This window comes from Cervus elaphus, chromosome 15 (assembly GCF_910594005.1).
Source record: "Cervus elaphus chromosome 15, mCerEla1.1, whole genome shotgun sequence".
NCBI lineage: Eukaryota > Metazoa > Chordata > Mammalia > Artiodactyla > Cervidae > Cervus > Cervus elaphus.
In genome coordinates this window covers 50,888,141-50,912,970 of record NC_057829.1, presented here as the reverse complement: position 1 = coordinate 50,912,970, position 24,830 = coordinate 50,888,141, and the positions used below count along the sequence as shown (strand labels likewise).

Genomic DNA, 24,830 nt, shown 5'->3' with positions numbered 1-24,830 from the left:
CTTGAAGGATTTTCAGCATAACCTTGCTAGCATATGAAATGAGCACAATTGTGCAGTAGTTAGAACACTCTTTGGCATTGCTCTTCTTTGGGGTTGGAATGAAAACTAACCTTTTCCAGTCTCATGGCCACTGCTGAGTTTTTCAAATTTGCTGTCTTCTTGAGTGCAGCACTTTCACAGCATCATCTTTTAGGATTTGAAATAGCTCAGCTGAAATCCCATCACCTCCACTAGCTTTGTTTATAGTAATGCTTCCAAAGGTCCACTTGACTTCTCACTCTAGGATATCTGGCTCTGGGTGAGTGACTACACCATCATGGTTATCCAGGTCATTAAGATCTTTTTTGTATAGTTCTGTATTTTCTTGCCACCTCTTCTTAATCTCTTCTGCCCTTATTAGGTACTTGCTATTTTTCTCCTTTATTGTGCCTATCTCTACATGAAATATTCCCTTGACATCTCCAATTTACTTGAAGAGCAACTGTTAGAAACTGCCCTTTGGAACTCAGGAAAGGTCATGAGTTTTGTCTACAGGAAACAGAGACAAAAAAAGACCTCCATGCCGTGGAGCTCCATAGGGCCCCACTCAGTTTCAATAGGTCTTCCATCTGAAACGCTATTTGATGTGAAAAGTTATCTCAGCTATGTAGTTCAGCACCACTTGTGTTTATTACCAAGTATTCATATGCAATCTTCTTTAATGATTGGTTGATTCTGATGTCAAATGAATAGCAGCCAAATAGCTAGTCCCACCATGACTGATTAATCCATTTATAAGGCAAAAGTGCAATTCTGTGGACAAGATTTTCACCCATCTTTGTGTTTGCAGCAAAATCTTTAATTCAGCAAAGTACGGTGTCTTTGAAAAGAGGCAGTACAGTGATTTCTTTTACTGGCTTCTCCAGCAGTCATTCAGCAAAGTCAGCTCTCCAAGACTTTACTTTTTGGCCTTCTGTTATGTGACTTCTCCAGTCAATGCAGTATGGTAACTCATTGTCAGGCGCTTTACTTACTTCTTCATTTGCACTTTGAAAAGGTGTACCAAACAGTTTTAAGCTTAAAAACTTCATCACATTTGCATTAACAGTTTGTTTCCTTTTCTTTAACTTTTGAATGATGGGGCACAAAATGATATCATAAGTAACATAGCAGTATTTTTTGATTGTTCTTATTTTTAGATCTGTATGCTCAAATATTTGGGATGGAATTTCATGAAGCCTACAATTTGCTTTCAGATTATCATAAAAAATATCTATAAACCTGTTTATCAATATGTACATAAAGTTAGATGGATTGAAGGCAGATAAAGATGCCACAGTATTAACAGTTGCTAATCTAGGTGGTGGGGATACAGGTGATTCTTGAGCTCTTCTTTCAGCGTTTCCATTTATTTGACATGTTTCATATTAAAAAGTTAGTTAATAAATGAAGCCACTGAATCAGAGGTTATTCATATTATTGCTTCACTTCTAAGTCATTAAAAGAATATGGCATGGTTTTAAAAATTACATGAGGTATTTTAAAATAGTTTTATTAGGAAGCGTGCTCTGCTGCGCTGTTCTTAGTCACTCAGTTGTGTCTGACTCTTTGCAACCCCATGCACTGTAGTCCACCAGGTTCCTCTGTCCATGGGGATTCTCCAGGCAAGAATACTGGAGTGGGTTGCAGTGCCCTTCTCGTCCAGGGGATCATCCCAACCCAGGGATCGAACCCAGGTCTCCCTCATTGCAGGGATATTCTTTATCGTCTGAGACACCAGGGAAGCCTGCTGTGAGATGGATAGCTCAACAAGTCATCAGCATGATAGTCATTCAGATAAAAATTTTCATCCTTTTTCTTTTTTATCTGTACTATTGTGACCTCTAGCAGAGTCTCAAGATCCCAGTTATTTTAGCTATAAAAGGGACGACTATAACAATGGTTCTTTGATAAGTCTATTTTCTGTTAATTGATTTCCATTTTGTTAGATCTGAAAGTGCTTAAACTGTTACCAAAAATTCTTTAGAGTGTTTCTTCTTTAAAATCATCCTTAATTTTTATTGGTAATAAATGGCACTGAATGTTTTGAAGCATTTAAAATTGTAAAAGATCATGTGTGTGTGTGTGTGTGTGTGGAAACATATGTGCATGCTCAGTCACTTTAGTTGTGTCTGACTCTTTGTGACTCTGTGGACTGTAGCCCACCAGGCTCCTGTGTCTATGGGATTCTCCAGGCAAGAATGCTGGAGCGGGTTGCCATGCCCTCCTCCAGAGGATCTTCCCCCACCGGGGGATCAAGCCCACGTCTCCTGTTTTTCCTGTACTGTAGTGGGATTCTTTACCACTGAACCACCAGGGAAGCCTGTATGTGTATATATGTACACACACACACACACACTGGAATATTATTGTATGATATAAAATAATATATTATAAGGAAATCCAGCTATTTTGTTTTCTACAACATGGATGGACCTTGAGGGCATTATGCTAGACAGAGAGAGAAAAATACTTCATGGCATCACCTATATGTGGAATCTAAATGAAAAACTCATAAGAACATAGAATAGAACAGTAGTTGTCAGGGACTGAGAAGTAGGGGGAGTAGATTACAGAGTTTCAGCTTCTAACCATAGTTCATAGCACTATATTGTATAACTGAAATCTACAAAAAGAGTAGAACTTGTCAGTTTGCAAAGTACATAAGAATAAATATATGAGGTGACAAATGTGTTAATTAACTAGGTTAACTGGATGAGAGGAATTGTTTCACTATGTTCACTTTAAATATCTTACATTTTTGTCAATTATACCTAAATAAAGCTGAATTTTTTAAAACTAAGTAAAATTGTAAAAAATAATTTATTAAAATGCCCTCCTAAAACTTAATGTTTTTGTTTTCTTTAGTGGGTTACATAGTCATGCAAATATTTTTTTTTCCTCATGACTAAGAATGCTCATGAAAATGAAAATATTGTAGAGTGGCTTGACATAGACTTAGCACAGAAGTATTAGAGCTCTCTAAAGAAGGCAGCCAATTATAATAAAATGAGAAAAACTCAGTTGTAGTTTGTGTTTTTCATAAATACCCACTGGGATAGAAATATTTTAATTATTCTTACATCTCAGAAGAAACTGAAATATATAACTCATTAAAAGAACACGGAAGGACTAGATTTTTCAACCTGCATAACTCATGGAAAAAGCTTCCTCTGTCATCCTCTCTTTCTCTGATATGTTTCATCCAGCTGCTGAAATAGACTGCCTTCTGGAAATTAGAACCCACGTGGCTCAGACCATAGCAGTAAATCTGGTGGAACAGATGGGCCTGGATGAATTGTTTTACCTCTGCATAAAACCTTAGGATTTTATCAATAGGCTTTACACTAAGTAATGGGAATCAGAGTGACAAATTAACAGTAAAACTTTCATGCTTATATCCAAACACCATGTTCTGGCTTCTTATGTTGTATTTTTCTAATCAAGTCAAACCATTGTACATTAGCAACAAACCTAAGTCTCATCCAACTCATCTAACTCATTTAAATATGTTTGTTCTATAGTTTACCTAAAGATTGAGTTTACCTAAAGATCAGTCTTTAATCAAATACCTTACATACAAATGTATATTCACTCATTTATAGTCTTTTCTCTACTCAAGATTGAAGTAGGGTTACATGAGAATTTAGTTCCGCATCCCAGTTAGATTTTCTAGTGGAATAGATTTTCAAGAATTTTATGTTGATGAGTTTTTTTTTTCTTTTAAAGCTGCTATCATTATCCATAGAAAATAAGTTTCATTGATTTGTGTATTCAACATAATTCAGTATTTCCTTGCTGGTCTTGTGAGTTTTCCTAATAAGAAGCTGAGAAGACATTGTTCAGGGTCTACTATGAATCTGGACATTTTTTCTCCATCCTGTCTGATCTGATTCCTATAAATGTCCTAGGAAGCATTTGTACATCCATATTTTCATAACTTTTTATTCAACACATGTTCTTGAGTTGTCATTAACAAATCACTAAAAATATAGGAACTTAGCAAAATAGATACAGTTCTTATTTTTGTGGCATTTGATTTTGGCAGTGAGGATGGCCAGAAGCAAATATCTCACTAATTATCTAATTACAATTGCAGGAAGGGATAAAAGAGATCATAAGAAGAAGACCTTATCTAGCTGGGGAGAGATTGGTGAAAGTGGGAAACTTCCAGTGTTATTGAATGCACGCTTGTAGTGCTGAATGTGTCGTCATTCGAGCTGTGTCTTAGAAGATGGGTAGCAGTTGGCCTGTTGAAAGGGAAGACAGAGAGTGTGTATATGTAGTGGGGGGCCTCCTGGAGAGGGTGATGGAACTGGAAGGAATCTGGTGACAGCAGGCTGATAAGGGAGAGAGTGGTTTTCTCCCCATTGTAACTGAGGCATTCAAGGTCACACAGGGAAATCCAAGTGAAGTTTGAACTCAGTTCTGTCCAACCTCCAATTCTTTCTTGTACATCATGTCTTTCCCCTGTTAGTCATCAGATTATGCTTGTTATTGCTATGATCTTCATCTGCAAATTATTAGTTATGAAATCTTTTTGCATGTTCATTCAGATATATTGCTGTTTTATTTATAAAAGTGAGCTGCAGTACATGCCTTCAGCATCATCTCTGTCTTGTTTTTCAGCGTTCCAACATTCCAGAGCCTTCCTGAAGAGATCCTCAGTAAGCTTGCTGATGTCCTTGAAGAGGTAATTGTTTTTAGTCCTTGAACTTTTTGAGATGGGACTCAACCCATCACAGCTGTGCAATGACAAGTCACAAACTGCAGAGACATTTTACATTTTTTTGAGCACTGGGATGAGATATATATTTGGCTTCAAATAAAAGCAGCTCAGCATATCTGACATTTATACACAATTAGAAGTGTGCAAGTCAACTGTAGCAGAAGGAAATTTTTTCACTGTGGCAAACATTTTATTACTTTGATTTCCAAGAATGGGAGATGGCATATATATCTCTTATTTCAATTGGTGATAAGCAATAAGTAGTCATTGCTACTCTGAAGATATAAATTAGCAAATTTATAACATGAATTAGAAGGTTGGGTACATATTTTTTAGCATATGAGTATTTTATGCATGTAATTGCATGTGTGAATATGAAAGTGTCACTGTTACTTCTTTTTCTCTGTACCTATAAAGCACAGGAAATATTGAAGCAGGAGAAAGACAGGAGGTTTACACAAGTAGTGTCTTGAGTGAACACAAGAGGATAGGGTCCCTGGTGCCTACAGAAACAAGGAAGGCACAATACCTAGGCAATTATGCAGGTAGGAAGGTTGATGGAGTGGCTGGCTCTGTGGCTTATCTCTTCTGACATCTATTTTCTCAGTGATCTAGAAAGCAAGACTATTAGCTATGGGGCAGATGTTTGAGAGGTTTGAAGACAGAAGAGAAGGTGTGAGAAAAATAGAAGAGGAAATGGACTAGGAAGGCATAGTATGATTGCCAATCATCATTCAGGCACTATTTGATATTACCAATCCTAAATATCAATTAAACAGGCAAAAAGAGTTCATCCAGGAGGTATGATAAGATAGATAGATCAAACTCCACTCTGTTGTACCAAAGGATGGGAGAATTTTTAAAGCACTGGAGTGAGTTGGTGGAAAAGTATTCCAGTAGGGGTGTTACCACAGAGTAGGTTCTTGTCTCATTGCAGAAAGAATTCAGAAATGAGATGGAAGTCAAAAAGGAAAAGTGAAGATTTATTAAGCTCAAGGGGAGAGCTGGGACCCAGGTGGGCAGTTGCCCTGAGTTTCTTTGGCAAGTTGGTTATATGAGGTGTGGAAATAAATGGACAGAATATTCATGGAGGAGAGAGGGGTTTGGGGTTATATATTTCCTGATTTTCATCCTAGCTCTACCTTCCAGGGTAGGAAGGATTTTTGTCCTTATTTAGTCCTTGAGAAAGACATTCCTGAGCTGTAAAACAGATCATCAGCCTGGAAGAAGATATGTATCTCAAAACAGGCAAATTGAGAATTTACAGTTGAAAATTTTCTAAAGTAAACACCCCAAGAAAAGGGAGATCAGGAGCCTAATAGTGTCAGAGAGAAGCCTATCTAAAGTTTAGTCAAAGTGAGGGGACTGTTCAGTCTGTCTTGCTTACCAGCCCATTTGCTCATGTGTGCTTTTTCAGCCCCATTTGTTTCCCTAGATTCAAGTCCCAAGTAGATGGAGAATGGGATTTAACCAGGACTGGTATTTTGCCAGGAAAAGCTGAGTGGTTGAAAGAGGGAAAGGGGGTTGAAGATGCATGTGAAGGAAGGATAATATAGACTGCTCCTGGAATTTCGACTGGGCAAGAAGGAGAGGGACGCTGAAAGGAACAAGGGTCAGTGAGTGACTGGGATCAATGGATTTTAGTCTCAGGAGGCTGAAGAATTTCTGGAGTTGTGCTATCATAGAGATAAACCAGAAAGATACTGAAAAAGTTTTTGTGTCTAGGTACTCACACTACCCCATAACTCAGTCAGTAAAGAATTTGCCTGAAATGCAGGAGACATGGGATCAATTCCTGGGTCATGAAGATCCCCTGGAGAAGGAAATGGCAATTCAGTCCAGTATTCTTGCCTGGAAAGTCCCATGGACAGAGGAGCCTGGCGGGCTAGAGTCCATGGTGTCACAAGAGTCGGACACGACTGAGCGACTAAACCACCACCACTCACAATACCAGTAATTATATGATACACAGAATTTGAAGTGTTTATGTCCACAAATTCTTAAGAGTCTTTTATCAGAGTGAGCTCTCCTAGGCTTTACTGTTCTCTCTCATCTTATATGGGAACACCAAGTAAAACAGAAGTAACGTTTGGTTCCTATGTTAAAATATAAAAGATCCATGAGAAAAAATTACTGGCTGCCTTTCTTTCTGAATGTGCCAGCCACTGTACTTGCAACCTCTGTAAATGAAAAGCTGCTTTCCCCAGTTCTTTTCCTTGTTAAATACACTGAAGAACTCTCTGATGACCTTTTTCTTTTTCTTTTTTTCTAAACAAAATGAAATATAGTGCAAATTCACTGGCCCCAATCAAGCCTGTCCAAAATAAAATAAAATAAAACCCCATGAAATTCTTTAATCATTTTCTTTCTTTTCCACAGCTGTGGAAGCATTTGCTATGTTTTGCAAAACAATAGCCATAGCTCTATAAATAATTTTGACCAAAGAAATATTTTAGTATTTTATGTCTGATTTTCTCATCAGAAGATGCCTTTATTTATGTTATACAAACCACAGTACAGTCTACAGCAGAACTGCATGAAAATAGAAACAGATGATTAAGTACCCACACATTTACTCTGAAGACATACAAATGAAGTAAACAGCCAAAATATGAAGTTAGATGTATGAATATACTACCCAATGCACAAAAGTGTTCAAGTTGAATAAACAAGCACATGAGAAATTAGATTAAATTATGTATCAGATAGAGTGAAGAAAATTTGGAAGAACAAAAGCAATACCAGTGTCACATAACATTAAAGGAAAATATGCTTGCAGAGCTGTCTTTCTTCCTACAACATCTACAAGAAAATGAAAGAAAAAAGAAAGCCAGTATAATCATTGTGTTTAACAAAGAAGCTTATAGCCTTGTTAAAATGAATATTTATGGAACATCTGTCAGGCCCCAGTAATTGTTCCAAATTCGGGGATTCAGGGCCTTGTCCACTCAAAGCATATGTTCAGTGGAAGGTACAGATGAGACGTAAGGAAATAGCATCAAAATAGCTTTGGGTGAGAAGGCTACTCTGTATTGAGTTAGGGAGGGAAGACTTCTCTGGTCTCGAGCTGAAATCTAAAAGCAGATACAGGATGCCTTGTGTACAGGGCAGAGAGAAGAGAAAGCATAATGTCCTAAACTAGGAATGAGTTTGCTGTTCTTAAGGCATAGGAAAAAAAAAAAATTACCATGAAATGAGATGAGGCTAAAGAAAATAGCCAAGGCCAGGTGGCAGGGGACTTTGCTGATTGTGATAAGGAGTTATGATAAGGTTTTTAAGTGCAATGGGAAGATTTTGAGGGTTCTAAGCCATAAAATGACATGATTTGGGTTGTGTTTAAATGATACCTTTCTGTGAGAAGAATGGATTATAAAGGGACAGATCAATTATTTAGACAAAATAGCCCCAGATGAGGGTAGATGTTTGTATGTGGATGTACTTTCTTATTGACTGTTTCATTCCATTCATTATGAGACAAAACTTCCAGCATGAGGGGAACATTTTTAAAGAATAGGGGCAGGGTACACAAGGACTGAGAGTTAACCCAAAAAAGGAAGCAAACATAATGCAAGAGGAACGGACATAATGTTATTGGTTAAGTGATTTAGGAGGGTATTTGTGACTGGAGGACAAATATGTGATGTTTGGGGCGTCCTACTCTAAAATTGAAAAAGAAACCAATACATGAGTAATTTCTGCCGTTGCCCACCCCCCCCCCCCACTTACCTCTTCCATAATTTCTAGTGTAGATGTACCCATTTATCTGTTCTTTCTTATGAGATTGTAAACCGGGAACAAATATCCTTATTCTTAGTGTTGTAATTTAGTGCCCCTTTCTTTGTTTCCTTTATATCACGTAGTACAAGTATTTTCTTTATTGAATCTCTCATGACTTTTTCAGGAACATAGGAATATTTTCTCTAGTTCCTTTGAGAAGTTGTGTTTATGCATAGATATCAAGAGATTCTTGGTCAAAGGTCTATCCAGATCAAGAGCAACAATTCCATCATTTTCTTAGGTTGTGTTTTGCAAGACAAGTTGAAGTAATTAATTGATTCTCTAATTATTCATCTTCATTGTCACCATAGTATGTTGTTCTCATCTCGTATCTGACTTAAAGTAAGTCTTAATAATGAATGGAGGTCATTTTAAGAGCTTCAGATTTGTTTTGCTAAAGAAGTTATTTTATAGTTTGTAAAATAAATTATAGGAGAATTTTTAGGCACATGTAGGGAATAGCAAGATTTGACTTTGTAAACTAGTTTCATTAACTTCTATACTATTCTGTATAATACAGTGAAAACTATGTTGAATTCATTCACATTGAATGAATTAGTCAAATACTGGAATCTAGTCTGAAAGCCTAGAAAGTTCTTATGGGTAAATGAAAAGAGCTGTGAAATTATAAATAGGATCTAGTCTTTTTTTCTTACTATAGCAACCTAACACTTTCCTTCTTTCTTTATGTACACATAATTAGTCTCTGTAGATGAATTACATTTTTCAGATGGATGGAACAACCTGTAGCTAATCTCCACCTGAGAAATAGCTTCCTTCAGTGGCTACCTATCCAAACACAATGGAGGAAAGTCACTGTAAATAACTCAGTGTATAATAAATATCTGCATATTAGAACTGTGCTGAGATCTTTAAAGGAAACAGCAAATAAAAACAATTTCTTATAGAGAGGAGGAGCAGAGATTAACCTGATATCATGTTACAAAGAACCTTGAAAGTTAATTTGGGAAGGAGTTAGGCTTTCACGAATAAGGGTGAAAATGCTTAAATAACTCAAGTAAAACCATATTTTATTGAAGACATTAGATTGAACAATCAAGTTAAGCCAACAAATTTGCTTTTTACCACTGATATAGCTCATTCTTTCTTTGTAAACAGCAGTGGGACATGGGTGCTATATTTAAGTCTCCTGATTTTTAAATAGAAAATAAAATAAAACATGTGAGAATCACTTCTTTGGTTACATTGAATCTGTCTCATGTCCAGTTCTCTCATGAAACACTGGATTCGGTTGTCTTAGAATGAGAAATACTTTTGCTTTACCAGCTTTTTAAGAGCTCTCTACCTTTGGGTCTGCAGCTTTGTGTGATTAGATCTTAGATACATTTGAGTCTAAATAATGGATTGTTCTGGTTTATGTCCTTATACAGGGCATTTATTTATGTTTTCAGTTTGAGGATATTTATACTGTTAGGGCCCTGACAAGATCTTGAACAAATAATACTCCTCCAAGTTTTTGAAATATCAAAGAGGACATAATGAGAAAAATAGAAACAGAAAAGAGGCAAGGAGAGCAAATGTTTTTCTTTTTTTTCATCTTCCCATTGCTCGAGAATACACTGAAGAGCAAATACTGGATCACAGTCCGGGGATCATTATTGGAAAGGAGGCTAGTGTCACACAAGGTACCCCACGGCTGACTCAGTCTGCATCGTTTCAGCTGGGCGACTGTTGCTTGAGTCACCATGTCTTCTTCTCAGATCCCTTTGCATTCTCTCCAGTTGTGAGTAATACAAGGAATAAGTACTACACTTGATGAGTTATTGGAATGCTCTGAAGCTTTCTCTCTTTTTATCATTCTAAACAGGTCTAGACTCTTTGGAAAGAAACTAGTGCAGTAGACAGAAACATTATTAATTCTCTTCGAAATGTATTGTTGTGACTAAACTTTTTGATTCTTGCTATTCAGAGCCAAGTTGGAGGGAATTTTAAGTACCCATTCTTTTCCAGTTGCTTTGGCCTAAAGGACTCTGAATTTGGACAATTATCTGTTTAGATCTACTTGGTTCCTTTTGATTCTTTTTGGGTCTTCACATCTACAGGGCAAATGAGTGCTTCTGAAGGAGGAAGTGGAAGGGTGTATGTTTGTATTTTTGTGGCAGGGTGGAGAGATTAAAAAGTAAAGACAAACTTTCAGTTCATATGAATATCTGCCAGTCTTATTCTATTATAGACGTAAATGTAATGGGGGAATATAATTGCAAATTATAAATGTGATAAGGTAGTTGTATTAGTCAGAGTTCTCCAGAGAAAATAGAGCCAGTAAGATGTGCATGTGTAGAAGGAGAGATTTATTTTAAGGAATTGGCTCCTGAATTATGGATGCTGGCCATTTCAAAATCTGCAGAATGAGCTGGCAGGCCATGGAAAAGCTAATGTTGCAGTTCAAGTTCAATGCCATCTGCTGGCAGAATTCCTTCTTACTTGGGGAATGTCAGTCTTTGTTCCGTTAAGGTCTTCATTTGATTGAATGGGGCCCACACACATTATGGACAGTAATCCACTTTAACACTTAAATCAATGGGTTTTGAGTAATCTAGTCTCAAAGTTCACTTGCTGAAATGTTAGTCTTATAACACACACACAAAAAAATTCAGAATAATGTTTGATCAAATATCTGAGCACTATGGCCCAGCTAAGTTGACACAATATTATCATAAGACTTATATCTAGAATATATAAAGAATACTTACAACTTGATAATAAAATGATAAATAGTTCAGTTTAAAAATGAGTGGATTTTAAAAGTTATAGATAAAAATGCATGAATAGGTATTTTTCGAAAGGAGATATACAAAAATCCAATAAGTACATGTTTCTTATTAGCAGTCATCAAGGAAACAAAAATAAGAACCATAATTATGCACCACTTCATACCCTCTAGGGTGTCTAGAATTAAAAAGACAATGAAAAATCTTGGTGAGGATGTAGAGAAATTGTAACTCCCATATGTTGCTTGTGGGATTGTAAAATGGTGCAACTTCTTTGAAAAATGGTCTAGAACTTTATCTGTTAAGCATTTATATAATTCCTTCTCACCCCGAAGTTTCTACCTCTTTAAATTACATATTTTGCTCATTTGTATAATCTATACCATACCTACAAAATATTCAGTTTTCATTTTTATTCAACTTCCTCACTTGAATTGAACCAGTAGCCCTATACCTGACAAAGACCCAAAATATCTAAACAGGTTGGGAAAATGGATGGACTCCACTAAATTTAGGTAACAGAGGAGAATATAGTTTGCACATGATTAAAAAGAAAAAAAAATACAGAAGGATGGAACAGAAGGCTGGAATAGTGGAGACAGGGCAGAATGTAGACAATATTGCTGGAAACAAAGGAAGAAAACAATTGAAATAACATAAATTTTCCCTGGAGAAGACTTTGGGGGAAAGTATTGGATTCCTTTTTAACTTAGTGGACACAACTTTCTGTGTTCAAAGGATGGGGAACTCCATCTCTAAAAATAGCCTGGTTGAAGGATTTAACCCATCACTGATGAATAGGGATAAAGCAGTATCTGCCTCTTGTAGTACTGTAGGTCTTAAATTGTATAATTATTGTAAAATTATTAGCATGCAAACATCATTTCAGATGTCCATTATCAGTGCTTACCAACCCCTTTCACATGTTGACACATAATGGAAAATGTTTATCCTACATACATATTGAGGTTAACAAATAAAAGTCCTTATGCCTGAAGGTTACTGGTCAGGGATTTTGACTGTCCCAAGTCCTACTGGGCTCTCCATCTGAATGGCTGAGGAGGCATTCTGTAATGTCTGGAGACATCTGTGCTGGTTATAATACTGAGCGAGGTTAGCAGAAGGCTGCCACTGGCTTCTAATGGGTAGGAGCCACGGTGCTACTGTTGCAGGAAGGGGGACCCCTTCCAGGGCCCAAAACTGGGCTCTTGTCTAACGCTTGGAAATGAATTGCCCAAGGAGACACATGTGCTGACAAAGCAAGAGATTTATTGGAAAAGGGCACCTGGGCGGAGAGCAGGAGGGTAAGGGAACCCTGGAGAACAGCTCTGCCACGTGGCTCACAGTCTTGGGATTTATGGTGATGGGATTCATTTCCGGGTTGTCCTTAGCCAATCATGCTGACTCAGAGTCCTTCCTGGTGATGCATGCCTTGTTCAGCCAAGATGGATGCCAGAGAGAAGGATTCTGGGAGGTGGTCGGACAGGTGGTGTCTCCTTTTGACCTCTCTGGAACTCTTTTGGTTGGTGGAGGCTTATTAGTTCCCTATTTCTTACCGGGACCTCCTGTCATAAAACAACTCATGCAAATGGTTCTTATGGTGCCTGGCCAGGGTGGGCGGTTTCAGTCAGTGTGCTTCCCCTAACACTACTAAACTTTCTACAATGCATAGGACAGCTTTACAACAATTCATCCAGTCCCAGATGTCAGCAGTGCTGAGTCTGGGAAATTCTCCTGTAGAGTAAATGTGACAGGACTTGGGAAATTCTGCTGAAAGTATGAAGGAAATAAAAGCATATAATATGATCAAGACTGCCAAGGACTGGTGGACTACTTTAGCGAGAGTGGTTAGGAAAGTTTTATCTGAAGAGGTGACTTTGAGTTGACAGCCATGGCAAGCATCACAGATAGCAAAATATAGTATGTAATGTTAAGTATGAATAGAAGTCATACATATTTGAAAAACTACAGTGTAGAAGGAATTAGTTAAGATATTGTAAATACTCATGCATTGATTTAGTGTTTGAATAATATTGATTTTTTGGCTTCTACCTAACTCTAAGATTCTGTATGATCACATTCTCAACTGAGATCTCTCTAGTTCAGAGCCTCAGTCATTTTCATTTCTACCCCTGTGGGAAGTGTCTTCTCCTTTATCCCCTTGATCTATTTAGCTGTCACTATATGGAAGAAATAAGTGCTTGTCCATTTCTTTAAGTTAGTCTCTCGTTCTGTGATGTTTTATCACTTTAGAGTGTAAGTTCTTTAAAGGCTGTTGCTGTTCAGTCACTGTCGTGTCCAGCTCTTTGTGACCCCATGGACTACAGCACCCCAGACTTCCCTGTCCTTCACTATCTCCAAACATGAGTTTGCTCAAACTCATGTCCATTACATTGGTGATGCCATCCAACCATCTCATCCTCTGTCTAATAAAGGCTAATGATATATTCATAATTTCTTTTCACAGGGTACTTGTAAGCATTTGAGGGGAGCAACACTAATACCTTCCACTTATTAAGGCTGACGGTGCCAGGCTAAGGGCACCTGTTTAAAACCCTCTGCGGTGACTACTATTACAGTTGACCCTTGAACAACAGCAGGGGTTAGGGACACTGACTCTCCACACAGTCAAAACCCCACAATCAAAACTCCTACTGCATAAGTTTACAGTAGGTCCTGGTATCCATAGATTTGGAACCACAGGTTCAACTGACCTTGGATTACTTATAATACTGGGCAGTCACATTTAGTGAAAAAAATCTGCATGTATGTGGACACCCAAAGTTCAAAGGCATGTTGTTCAAGGATCAACTGTGCTTTTACAATTCCTAGTTTATAACTGGGGGAACTGAGGCTCAAGTAATACAGCTAATGGGGAAGTAGTTTATTCCATCCAATCTGAGGCTGGAATTGGCACCTTTCATTACTATGCTGTATTTCATCTTGAAAATTCATAGTATAAATGAAGAGGAAAAAAATTATTTTCCCCCATTACCTACTCTTTCTTCTTTTTTTTTAATAGGAGATGTCTTCTTCTGAAAATGTTTACTTATCTTTTTCTTCCTTTTTCTCCATGGGAGTAGTTAACTTTTTCCCAGTCAGCATTTTTAATTTGTTATGACAGGAATCCATTTTATGCCTTTAACAAACTTCAAAACTAGGCAGTTTCTAGTCTTTTTATCACCAGGATGTATATGTTTTGCATTATGCTGTCTGTAATTCATCAAAATGTATGTGCTCTCCAAATAGGAAACTAGTCTGTAATAAGTCAGCTTTCTAGAAAACATTCATCAGTTCAGTTCAGTCTTGTCAGTCCTGTCCAACTTTTTGCGAACCTGTGAAACATAGCAAACCAGGCCTCCCTGTCCATCACCAACTCCCAGAGTTCACCCAAACTCATGTCCATTGAGTTGGTGATGCCATCCAACCATCTCATCCTCTGTCGTCCCCTTCTCCTCCTGCCCCCAATTGTCCCAGCATCAGGGTCTTTTCCAATGAGTCAGCTTTTTGCATCAGGTGGCCAAAGTATTGGAGTTTCAATTTCAACATCAGTCCTTCCAGTGAACACCCAGGACTGATCTCTTTTTGGATGAACTGGTTGGATCTCCTTTCAGTCCAAGGGACTCTCAAGAGTCTTCTCCAACACCACAGTTCAAAAGCATCAATTCTTCGGTGCTCAGCTTACTTTATAGTCCGACTCTCACATCCATACATGACTACTGGAAAAACCAGAGCCTTGACTAGACAGACCTTTGTTGACAAAATAATGTCTCTGTTTTTTAATATGCTGTTTAGGTTGGTCATAACTTTCCTTCCAAGGAGTAAGCATCTTTTAATTTCATGGCTGCCATCACCATCTGCAGTGATTTTGGAGCCCAGAAAAATAAAGTCAGCCATTGTTTCCACTGTTTCCCCATCTATTTGCCATGAAGTGACAGGACCGGATGCCATGATCTTAGTTTTCTGAATGTTGAGCTTTAAACCAACTTTTCACTCTCCTCTTTCACTTTCATCAAGAGGCTCTTTAGTTCTTCTTTGCTTTCTGCCATAAGGGTGGTGTCATATGCGTATCTGAGGTTATTGATATTTCTCCTGTCAATCTTGATTCCAGCTTGTGCTTCATCCAGCCCAGTGTTTCTCATGATGTACTCTGCATATAAGTTAAATAAGTAGGGTGCCAATATACAGCCTTGACGTACTCCTTTTCCGATTTGGAACCAGTCTGTTCCATGTCCAGTTCTAACTGTTGCTTCCTAAGATGCATACAGATTTCTCAAGAGGCAGGTCAGGTGGTCTGGTGTTGCCATCTCTTACAGAATTTTCCACAGTTTATTGTGATCCACACAGTCATAGGCTTTGGCATAGTCAATAAAGCAGAAATAGATGTTTTTCTGGAACTCTCTTGCTTTTTCGATGATCCAGCAGATGTTAGCAATTTGATCTCTGGTTCTCTGCCTTTTCTAAAACCAGCTTGAATATCTGGAAGTTCATGGTTCATGTATTGCTGAAGCCTGTCTTGGAGAATTTTGAGCATTATTTTAATGGCGTGTGAGATGAGTGCAATTATGCAGTAGTTTGAGCATTCTTTGGCATTGCCTTTTTTTTGGGATTGGAATGAAAACTGACCTTTTCCAGTCCTGTGGCCACTGCTGAGTTTTCCAAATTTGCTGGCATATTGAGTGCAACACTTTCACAGCATCATCTATCAGGATTTGAAATAGCTCAACTGGAATTCCATCACCTCCTCTACTAGAGTAGTGATGCTTCCTAAGGCCTCTTAACTTCACATTCCAGGATGTCTGGCTCTAGGTAGGTGATCACACCATTGTGTTTATCTGGGTCATGAAGATCTTTTTTGTATAGTTCTTCTGTGTATTCTTGCCACCTCTTCTCAATATATTCTACTTCTGTTAGGTCCATACCATTTCTGTCCTTTATTGAGCCCATCTTTGCGTGAAATATTCCCTTAGTATCTCTAATTTTCTTGAAGAGTTCTCTACTTTTTCCCATTCTATTGTTTTCCTCTATTTCTTTGTATTGATCGCTGAGGAAGGCTTTCTTACCTCTCCTTGGTATTCTTTGGAACTCTGCATTCAGATGCTTATATCTTTCATTTTCTCCTTTGCTTTTCACAGCTATTTGTAAGTCCTCCTCAGACAGGCATTTTGCCTTTTTGCATTTCTTTTTCTTGGGGATGGCCTTGATCCCTGTCTCTTGTACAATGTCACGAGCCTCTATCCATAGTTCATTAGGCACTCTGTCTAGAGAGAACTTGTAATGGTTGTCACATAATAATATATAAGCGTGCTTGATATTTGTGGTTTTCTCCCCTTTCGGGGGTTTGTAAACAAATAGTGAATTTGTGTGAAGTATGAATAAGTGGCTCATCTTTAACATAAGCATGAGATCCTATTTACAGAATGCTAGTTGGTAGTATTGGAGCAGATCATGTTAAACCTTGAATTCCTTTCACAGAGCAGAGTCATAAACCTTGGGCCTGAATTCTATGAATTGCTCCAGTTAAAAGAAAGTATGACCTGATATTTTCAACTTTTTCTTTTTTAATCGAGGCTTCTTTGTAGCTACTAAAAAACTAGTTTAGGGGCTTGTACACAGTTGGCATCTGAGACATAAATAATTGACGAATAGAAGCCGCCTACTTGTGCTTACAGTAGGAAGCTAAAGATCAGAAAAACAGTTGGACTTTCAGTTTTTGTCACAAAATACAAAGCTTGTCTGAGTTGGAGAGAGCTATCAAACAGCTTAGGCAGGAAGTAAAGTGGGTGTTAAGTTCCAGGTCTCCCAAAGGCCTCTGGCTATAGGTCCTCCTGGAAATCTATTACAAGGTAACCTACCCTTTCCCTGCAGAGAAGGAGTCATGCAGGTTCTTAGGCCAATAGCTACAAGGCTGCTTCCTAGTAGATAACACTCTGAACCAAGGCAGAGAGCATTTCAGGCATGAGTGTTCATCAGAAGTCAGTCAATATCAATAAGGAAGGAACTGTGACCAGCCAAGGCTGTAGTGAGACTGCATCTGTATGGAAACATCCTGTGTGTCTCATGGCCTCTGTGTTCTCTTAGTCACTATGATATGTTATCAGTGAGCTTCTCTTAGCTCTCTGGGAAGAGTTGCCATTTATTTATTTATTTACTTACAATGGAAAATTATTATTTTAATAAAAGTAGCATGCTTTGTTTTGTAAATAGACTTGCAGTGCAACACCATTCTGCCAGTTCTCTTTGCTTTGTATGACTTGTGCAAATTACTTTACATTTCCAGGAATCATTCATTATTGTGAGCATGAGAGCAGCTGAGCTGTCCCTGACTCCTCTTTTCTCTTGCAAAGATATTCTTTAAGATCAAGTCTTTCTTTTTTAGAAGCTTGCCCTAAGGCAGCTTTATCATTTTGTTTGTTGTTTCCTTAATTCTTTCATAGTTTTTGCTTCAAAATCATATGCTTGCTCCTATATTGCCTGGAACTTGTCTTTTTTCCCACAGTTTTCTCTAAATGCCTTAAGGATAGGATGTGTCTCAGCTGATATCCCATTTCCAGCCGAGCAAGGATTTGCCCGACATTTACTGCATAACCAATAAGTATTTTCTGAATGAATAGTCTGAGTTGATTTTCAGTAAATATGTGCTATGTGAGTGACTCAGTGAATGAAACAAAACTGTTCTGTTTTATGTTTGGATGCTCTCACACACATCCAGACTGCAAATGTGTCAAGGATCAGAGGCATGTGTTCTGAAATATAAGAATTCTTAAGTATTATCTGATGATACAGGCTTCTCTGGTTGCTCAGTCGTAAAGAATCTGCCTGCCACTGCAGGAGACGTGGGTTCAGTCTCTGGGTCAGGAAGATCGCCTGGAGAAGGAAATGGCAATCCATTCTAGTATTCTTGCCTGGGAAGTCCCATGGACAGAGGAGCCTGGCGGGCTACAGTCCGTGGGGGTCACAAGAGTCGGACATGACTTAGCACTAAGTAGCAACAACCTGATGATAAGAGAAGGTAGATAGAAGATTCCCAGGGACCCAAAATGAAGGTCGACTATAGAGAGAAGTTGTGGAGCACCAAAGGCTTACAAGATTATGGAAAAGGAATGAGATATTGTTCTGTCAGCTCTCTGGTTTCCCTTATTCATTCAGGGAGATATAACAAAAGCCAAACTTTTGGAAGGATATCCCCTTCCAAAGGAAGGGGCACACTCTTATAAACATTCCAATATAGTGTCCTTAGACAGAAAGTTGAGCTATTGTACATTATTACTTGACAGCAAGGGGATAGAGTCCTCTAGAAATCATCTTCCCAATTGCCTTCAATTGAAGTTCAGTACTTATTTTTGGCAATCCCCAATCTAAAGTTTTACAGTGTACATATCTGTTCTGTCTTTTTACTTAGCTTCTCATCTAAAGAATAGAGATGGTTACCTGACACATGTGTATTGTTATTGTTTAGTTGCTAAGTCATGTGTCTCTTTTGTGACCCCATGAACTAGAGCCCGTGAGGCTCCTCTGTCCATGGGATTTCCCAGGCAAGAATCCTGGAGTGGGTTGCCATTTCCTTCTCCAGGGGATCTTCCCATTACACATATGTAATATAACGAAATAATCAACCCCTTTTGTAATTGTCCCTCAGATTTTGGATATTCTGTTCTATTTTTTCATTCATTTCTTTCTCTTTATATTTCCGTTTTGGAAGTTTCTATTCACATGTTTTTCAAACAGACTGATTTTTGTCTTGGTCATGTCCAGTCTACTGATGGGCCCATAAGAAGCATTCTTCATTTCAGTTACAAGGTTTTTATTTTCTAGCATTTCCTTCTGATTCTTCCACAGAATTGCTACCTTTCTGCTTACATTACCCATCTGCACTAGTATGTTGTCCATTTTTTCTGTAAGAACCCTTAGCATATTATTGTTATTTTAAATTTCCTGTCTGATAATTTCAGAATTCCTGCCATATGAGTTTGATTCTGAGGCTTACTTTGTCTTTTCAACTTGTGTTTCTGGCTTTTAGCATGCCTTTCAGCTTTTCGGTTGAGAGTAAGACATGATGTATTGGGTAACAGGAACCAAGTAGATAGACATTTCAGGAGAAATTTTGTGTTTATCTGGCAAAGAGTTGGATTTTGTTTACTGTTTGCTGTCATGGTGGTGTTAAAGGCTATAATTTCCTCTAGTGTTTTTGTATCCTCTTAGCTTTAGGTCTTTGTGGAAACTTCTTAAATAGATTTTGAGATTTGCCATCTTCCAGCTGTAATCTCTCGTTATTATACAGGAGCGCTATTGATGCAGTGGAGTATTAGGGTTCTCCAGAAAAGCAGAACAAGTAGGAGATTGTGTGTGTGTGTGTGTGTATGTGAATGTTTGTGTAGGAGTGTATGTATATATATGGGGGGAGAGAGAGAGATTATATGGAATTGGCCCATATAATTTTGGAGGCATAGACATCTTAAAACTCTGTCATCTGCAAGCTTGACACCCAGAGAATTTGCTAGTATAATTCAGTCTGAATATGTAAAGGCCTGAGAATCAGGGGAATCAATAGTGTAGGTTCCAGTCTGAGTCTGAAAACCTAAGAACCAGGCATACTAACAGTAGGAGATTGATGTTGTGGCTTAAGCAGTCAGGCAGGAAGAGCCAAATTCGTTTTTCATCTGTCTTTTAATTCTCTTCAAGCTCTCAGTGGGTTGGATGATGCCCATCCACGTTGGAGAGGACAAACTGCTTTACTGAGTCCACTAGTTCAAATGCTAATTTCATCCAGAAACACTCTCACAGATATGTTCACAAACGATGTTTAGTACCCTGTGATCCAATTAAGCTGACATAAAATTACCGCTCACAGACGGTAAGGTGTGGAGGGGAGGAATGTATTCTGTACTCCTGTTACTAAGTCTCAGTCCTTTAGTGAGCCAGAGGTACATATTTCCTTCCCCCTCCCATCAAAGGCTAGATGGGGCTAGAATTGAGTATTTTCTTCACTGAGGTTTGTCAACCTTTGATAAAACCTCCTTTGGCTCTGCTAAAATAGTTTTCCCAAGGGTAGGTCTTGTCAAATAGAAAAGAGAGAGCTCTGGGTATATTTCACAATAAGGCTTTCCTCTTTTCCAGAGGGAAGCACCAGGAATTTTTATCTTGTATTCAGGGTAAGAATGTGGTAGAGGGTAGAACTTCTGAAAATGTGGGGAGGCCCCCTAAGACTGGGCCTCCAAGGAGTTTTCAATTCTCAAGTTAGTCGTCAGTGAGCCTCTAGTGATGCATCAGTGACAGGTTGAAGTGTTCTTACCTGTACTGACTTCAGTTGGAGGCTTCTCCCTCTAGGCTTTTGCTGTGAATCTCTTTATCCCCATCACCAGTTTTCAGGGCTGCAGTTTGTCCTGTGACCTCAGTTTTCTGATGGAGCTAAGAAAAATTACCAGTCGTCAATTTGTTCAGCTTTTTTTCTTATGAAAGTGATAATGATGACTTCCAAGCTCCTTACATGTCATACTGGAAACCACTGTGTTTTAATATTAAATGTAATATCCCTATAAAGCACTTAGAACAACTCATGGCATAAAGTGAAACTATATTGTTAGTTATTACTGTAATGTATTATTGATTTCATCAAGACTGTTTTCTAATAATAATTAAGTAACATGATATAATAGGCATCAAAAAAGTTAATACATATCTCTGAGCAATCTAAAAAATAAGTTCTTTACAATGTTATAGTTTTAGGGAAGGGATTGACTCTGGTCAGAGGTCTGGAGCAATCAGAATTACAGGGTGATGCTGGCATGAAGAACAAATCTAAGCTGAAAGCTGAGCCAGAGAATCTATAAGGAGAGGGACCAGTCAGGAACATGAAGAAAAATAGCAAACATTAAACTCAAGGGAATATAAGTTAGGGAATAGAAAAGGTGATGAAGGAGATAATAGCCTTTTTAGATGGTTGACCCATAGCAGAATTGATGCAGCCAGCTTCATCTTTTGTATTCAGAGATGGTGCTTCTGTTTGGTATAGCTGTTTGTGCCAAGAGATGTTGAAGTTTATCCAAGAAAGGCTGCCCTTTGGTTCATAGCTGTCGCCACTGTTTAGAGCAAAGCTGTCATAGACGTGTGGCCTGCCCAACCTCTTCGCTCAAATAGAACCTCCTTATTCCTGATTACCATGGGTTTCTAGGGGTTCACTTGCCCTGTGTGCTACCGAGTTTCTCAGTGGTTTGGAACTGTCAGTGTTTGAAAAGTACCTGCAAAGAAAGGGTGATCGTTCTGACTTGCCCTCTTGTGGTCATATCAATTCACCATAGACTGATTGCTTGTGCCCTACTTTCCTTGAACATTTCTTGCTTAGCATTTTTATTTTTTTCTTACCTCTTCTAAGTAGCTCTAGAAGCTTTTCTTGCTTCAGGGTCTCATGGTCTACATCCTTCCTTAGTTTATAGTATTAAGATAGGTGTGTATGTTGATATCACTTTAGAAAATCAAGTTTATATGGATAAGACAGAAAAAAAAAGGTCATCCTTGCAGCCTGAAAGAAGATTGGACCCTACATTGGACCCTAAAGCCCCATGAACTTTCAGTTTGTGCTAGACCTTGATTCCGATATTAGTTTCCTAAAAAGATTAGATCATGTGACTCACTTGGGGAGGTTGCTTAAGATACAAATTTTTGGGTACCACCTCAGAACAACTGAGACGTATCTAGGGAGGAGCCTCGAAGCCTGGATTTTCCATAATACTGCAAATTTGCAATTCGAGTTACAGACTGGCATCAGAGACCACACACATGTGCTTACCCACGTGCACACAGACATGTGTGCCTTCACTTTTCATAGATTCCCACTTTGTTTAGTTAAGGAAACAGAACACAGTGGAATGCCTCCTCCTCCTATGGATACCCTGCTGCGAGTGACATTTGAGACAGGCAGGATCCTGCTAGGACTAAAAGAGAAGGTGACACTTGATTCTGTCCGTGTCCTTTCATTATGTGGCGTTTGTTGTCATTTGAGAAGACATTGCCTTAAAAGTGTGGCATTTCCATTGAAGGCAGGGATCAGCAAATAGCCTGCCACCTATTTTTGTATGTGAGCTAAGAATGTTTTTTGAATTTTTAAATGGTTGAAAAAAATCAGAATAATAGCACTTCATGCCAAATGAAATGTATATGAAATTCAAAAGTAACTTTTATTGGAAGCCAGCCACACTCATTTCTTTACTTACTGTCTATGACTGCTTTGACCCTGCAGTAGAAGCTGAGTAGTTACAAACAGACAAGACCTGAAAACCTGGAATATTCGCTAGCTGAACCTTTATAGAAAAAGTTTGAACAAACCCTGATTTAAGAGAAGTTGACAGGTATGGAACTCTCCTGGATTGTGACCAGCATCAGCAGAGTACCATCCTTATCTGATGGAAGTGGAGTCAGTGATCTTGAAGGATCACTCTCTGCTCCCCACTCTCCTGGGACCTGGAAACATTCCGCCCATTTAAACTTGACTCTGATTCTATATACTCTGACCTAGAGGTTCTGATACTGAGTTTAAACTGAAAACCAGAGTCACAATCCATTCTTTCCCTAATATCCTGGTGATTAATGTGGTCCAGATAATTTAGGAAATACCAATTCTAACTTGATTTCATGAAGGGAATGATGAACTTGCTTGTCAAGAAGTCGAGTCATTTGCTGAAGGTATTTGTAACTGATTTTGGAAGTGATGGACTAAATTTCAGTTCTCTGAAAGACTTTCTTGGCATTATATTATATGCCTTAAAATAATCACTAGTAGGCAGTGACTTTCTAGGCATACCAGTTAGTGACACCTTTGAGGAAACAGATCACATTCTTCAAATGCAAGCAGATGAGATACTTCCCATATTGAATTAGAAAGGGTTGTTTTAAGTGGAAACCAGGAGACTCCTGGGGCTTCTGTCATTTCTTTCAGTGTCAGCTGCTAAAAAGCTTCAGGGCTAGAAAGCTTAAGGTGGAGAGAAAAAAAAAAAGTTAATAAAGAACAATCCCAGTGCGCTCTGACTGACACTTGAATTGGTAATCTTCCTTCCTAATTAGCATTAAAGCTTCCCCTATTTGGTGAAAAAGATATGTGGGTGAACTTTCACTTTTAAAGAGATGTTTTAACAGCTGCTCACCACCCTAAGATGAATATCAGTAATTAGAACTATTATCGTTTTCTGTCATCATTATGGCTACTGTTATTAATCCTCAACATACAAAACCACGATGCTAATGCTGGCTGGCTGTACCAAACTCTGAAATCCTAATTACCATTCCCAGTTCTAGAAACGAAGCTATTTGTAAGAACAAAGTAGTTATTAAAAGGACAGAGTAGCTGTTTAATGTCTTGATTTGGGGTTCACCAGCTAAAAGAATTTTGGAGAGTGACACCCTACTTTCATTCTGCTTCTTAACTGATTTCACGGGTCATTGGATTTGTTCCATAATAGTTTAAGTTGCATGTATAGACCTTGACTTCTCAAATGTGACTCCCCTGCTGAATTTGCAAACGGCTATCATCACTGCTTGGCAATAATCAGTTACCTCAGGGCATATTACCACTGATCTGCAAAAAAGAGATAGTGGGAGAGTGGCTTTAATATTTTTAAAAATAGTAAATCTGTTGTTTAGAAGCAGCCCACACAACTGTGTGCAGTAGTCTAGAATGTATTCTTCGCTGTTTAGTTACTTAATCCATTATTCTGAAATTGCAGAAAAGGGAGTATTGCCCCCAGTCATTCGTCTTTGAGTTGCTTTTATTTGATGTTCAAGGAGAGCAATTAAACTGTGCATGCCAAACTCAATGATAAATATATCCAAAATCAGACAAAAAAAATGATATACTTGTAATTATAGTGTGTAAATCAAAAAGGCTGAATTTAAATGACTGAAACTAATTAATTTTCTATCTCATCTAAATTTTGATTAATCAAAGGTGGCTCATCTGCCAATTGCTAAATATTTATCAATAAATTAATAATGGGCTTTATCAATAAACTTAAGGCAACACCTTCAGGTATAAGATTACATTAATTTGTTTTTAAGTGGAAATGTTTTGAAAAGGAATGATTTCTTTCTATCCCTAATGTATAATCTATTTCCCAGCATTACTTGTTTCAGATCTGAATTTGAAGATGAGTGCCGAAACAGAACGAATTAGAATTTTTAAAACTATTTTCCAAGTAAAATTTTTGAGAAATAGTCATTCCATAGCCTTGCTTTGAAGGATGCTGACATTTTGAAACCTAATAAGATCTTCTGACTTTTCTTTCAGCATTTCCCAAACTTGACCCAGGGCATTTTCGAGGCATATAATTTTTACTTTTTACGTATCAACATTCCACAGAGCACCATGAAAGAGACAGCAGGAGATGCTGGTCTAGGCATGAAACTTCTTGCAATAAAGTTGACCTGAGTAGGAAGGAAGTGTGGGAGATTTTGATTACTGCATGATAGCCACAGGAGCCCTGGAAGGGAAGGAAGCAATGAGGTCCAAGGTGTTAATCTCTGAGAGATTCAGAGTTTATTACCTGTGTGCTGAATGGGTGCCCCCTGGGGAGCAGGAGTGCTGC

The 24,830-nt window shown here is 38.2% G+C and overlaps 1 protein-coding gene across 4 annotated transcripts in view; it reads left to right on the top strand.

Moving 5' to 3' along the window:
* Window positions 1-24,830, top strand: part of PRKG1 (protein kinase cGMP-dependent 1) — a 1,340,863-nt gene that overhangs the window by 961,845 nt on the left and 354,188 nt on the right. For all 4 annotated transcript variants that reach the window (XM_043924973.1, XM_043924972.1, XM_043924975.1 and 1 more), the window contains one exon: window positions 4,648-4,711. In XM_043924973.1, coding sequence (XP_043780908.1) covers window positions 4,648-4,711 — 64 coding nt within the window. The remainder of the gene's footprint in view (window positions 1-4,647; window positions 4,712-24,830) is intronic.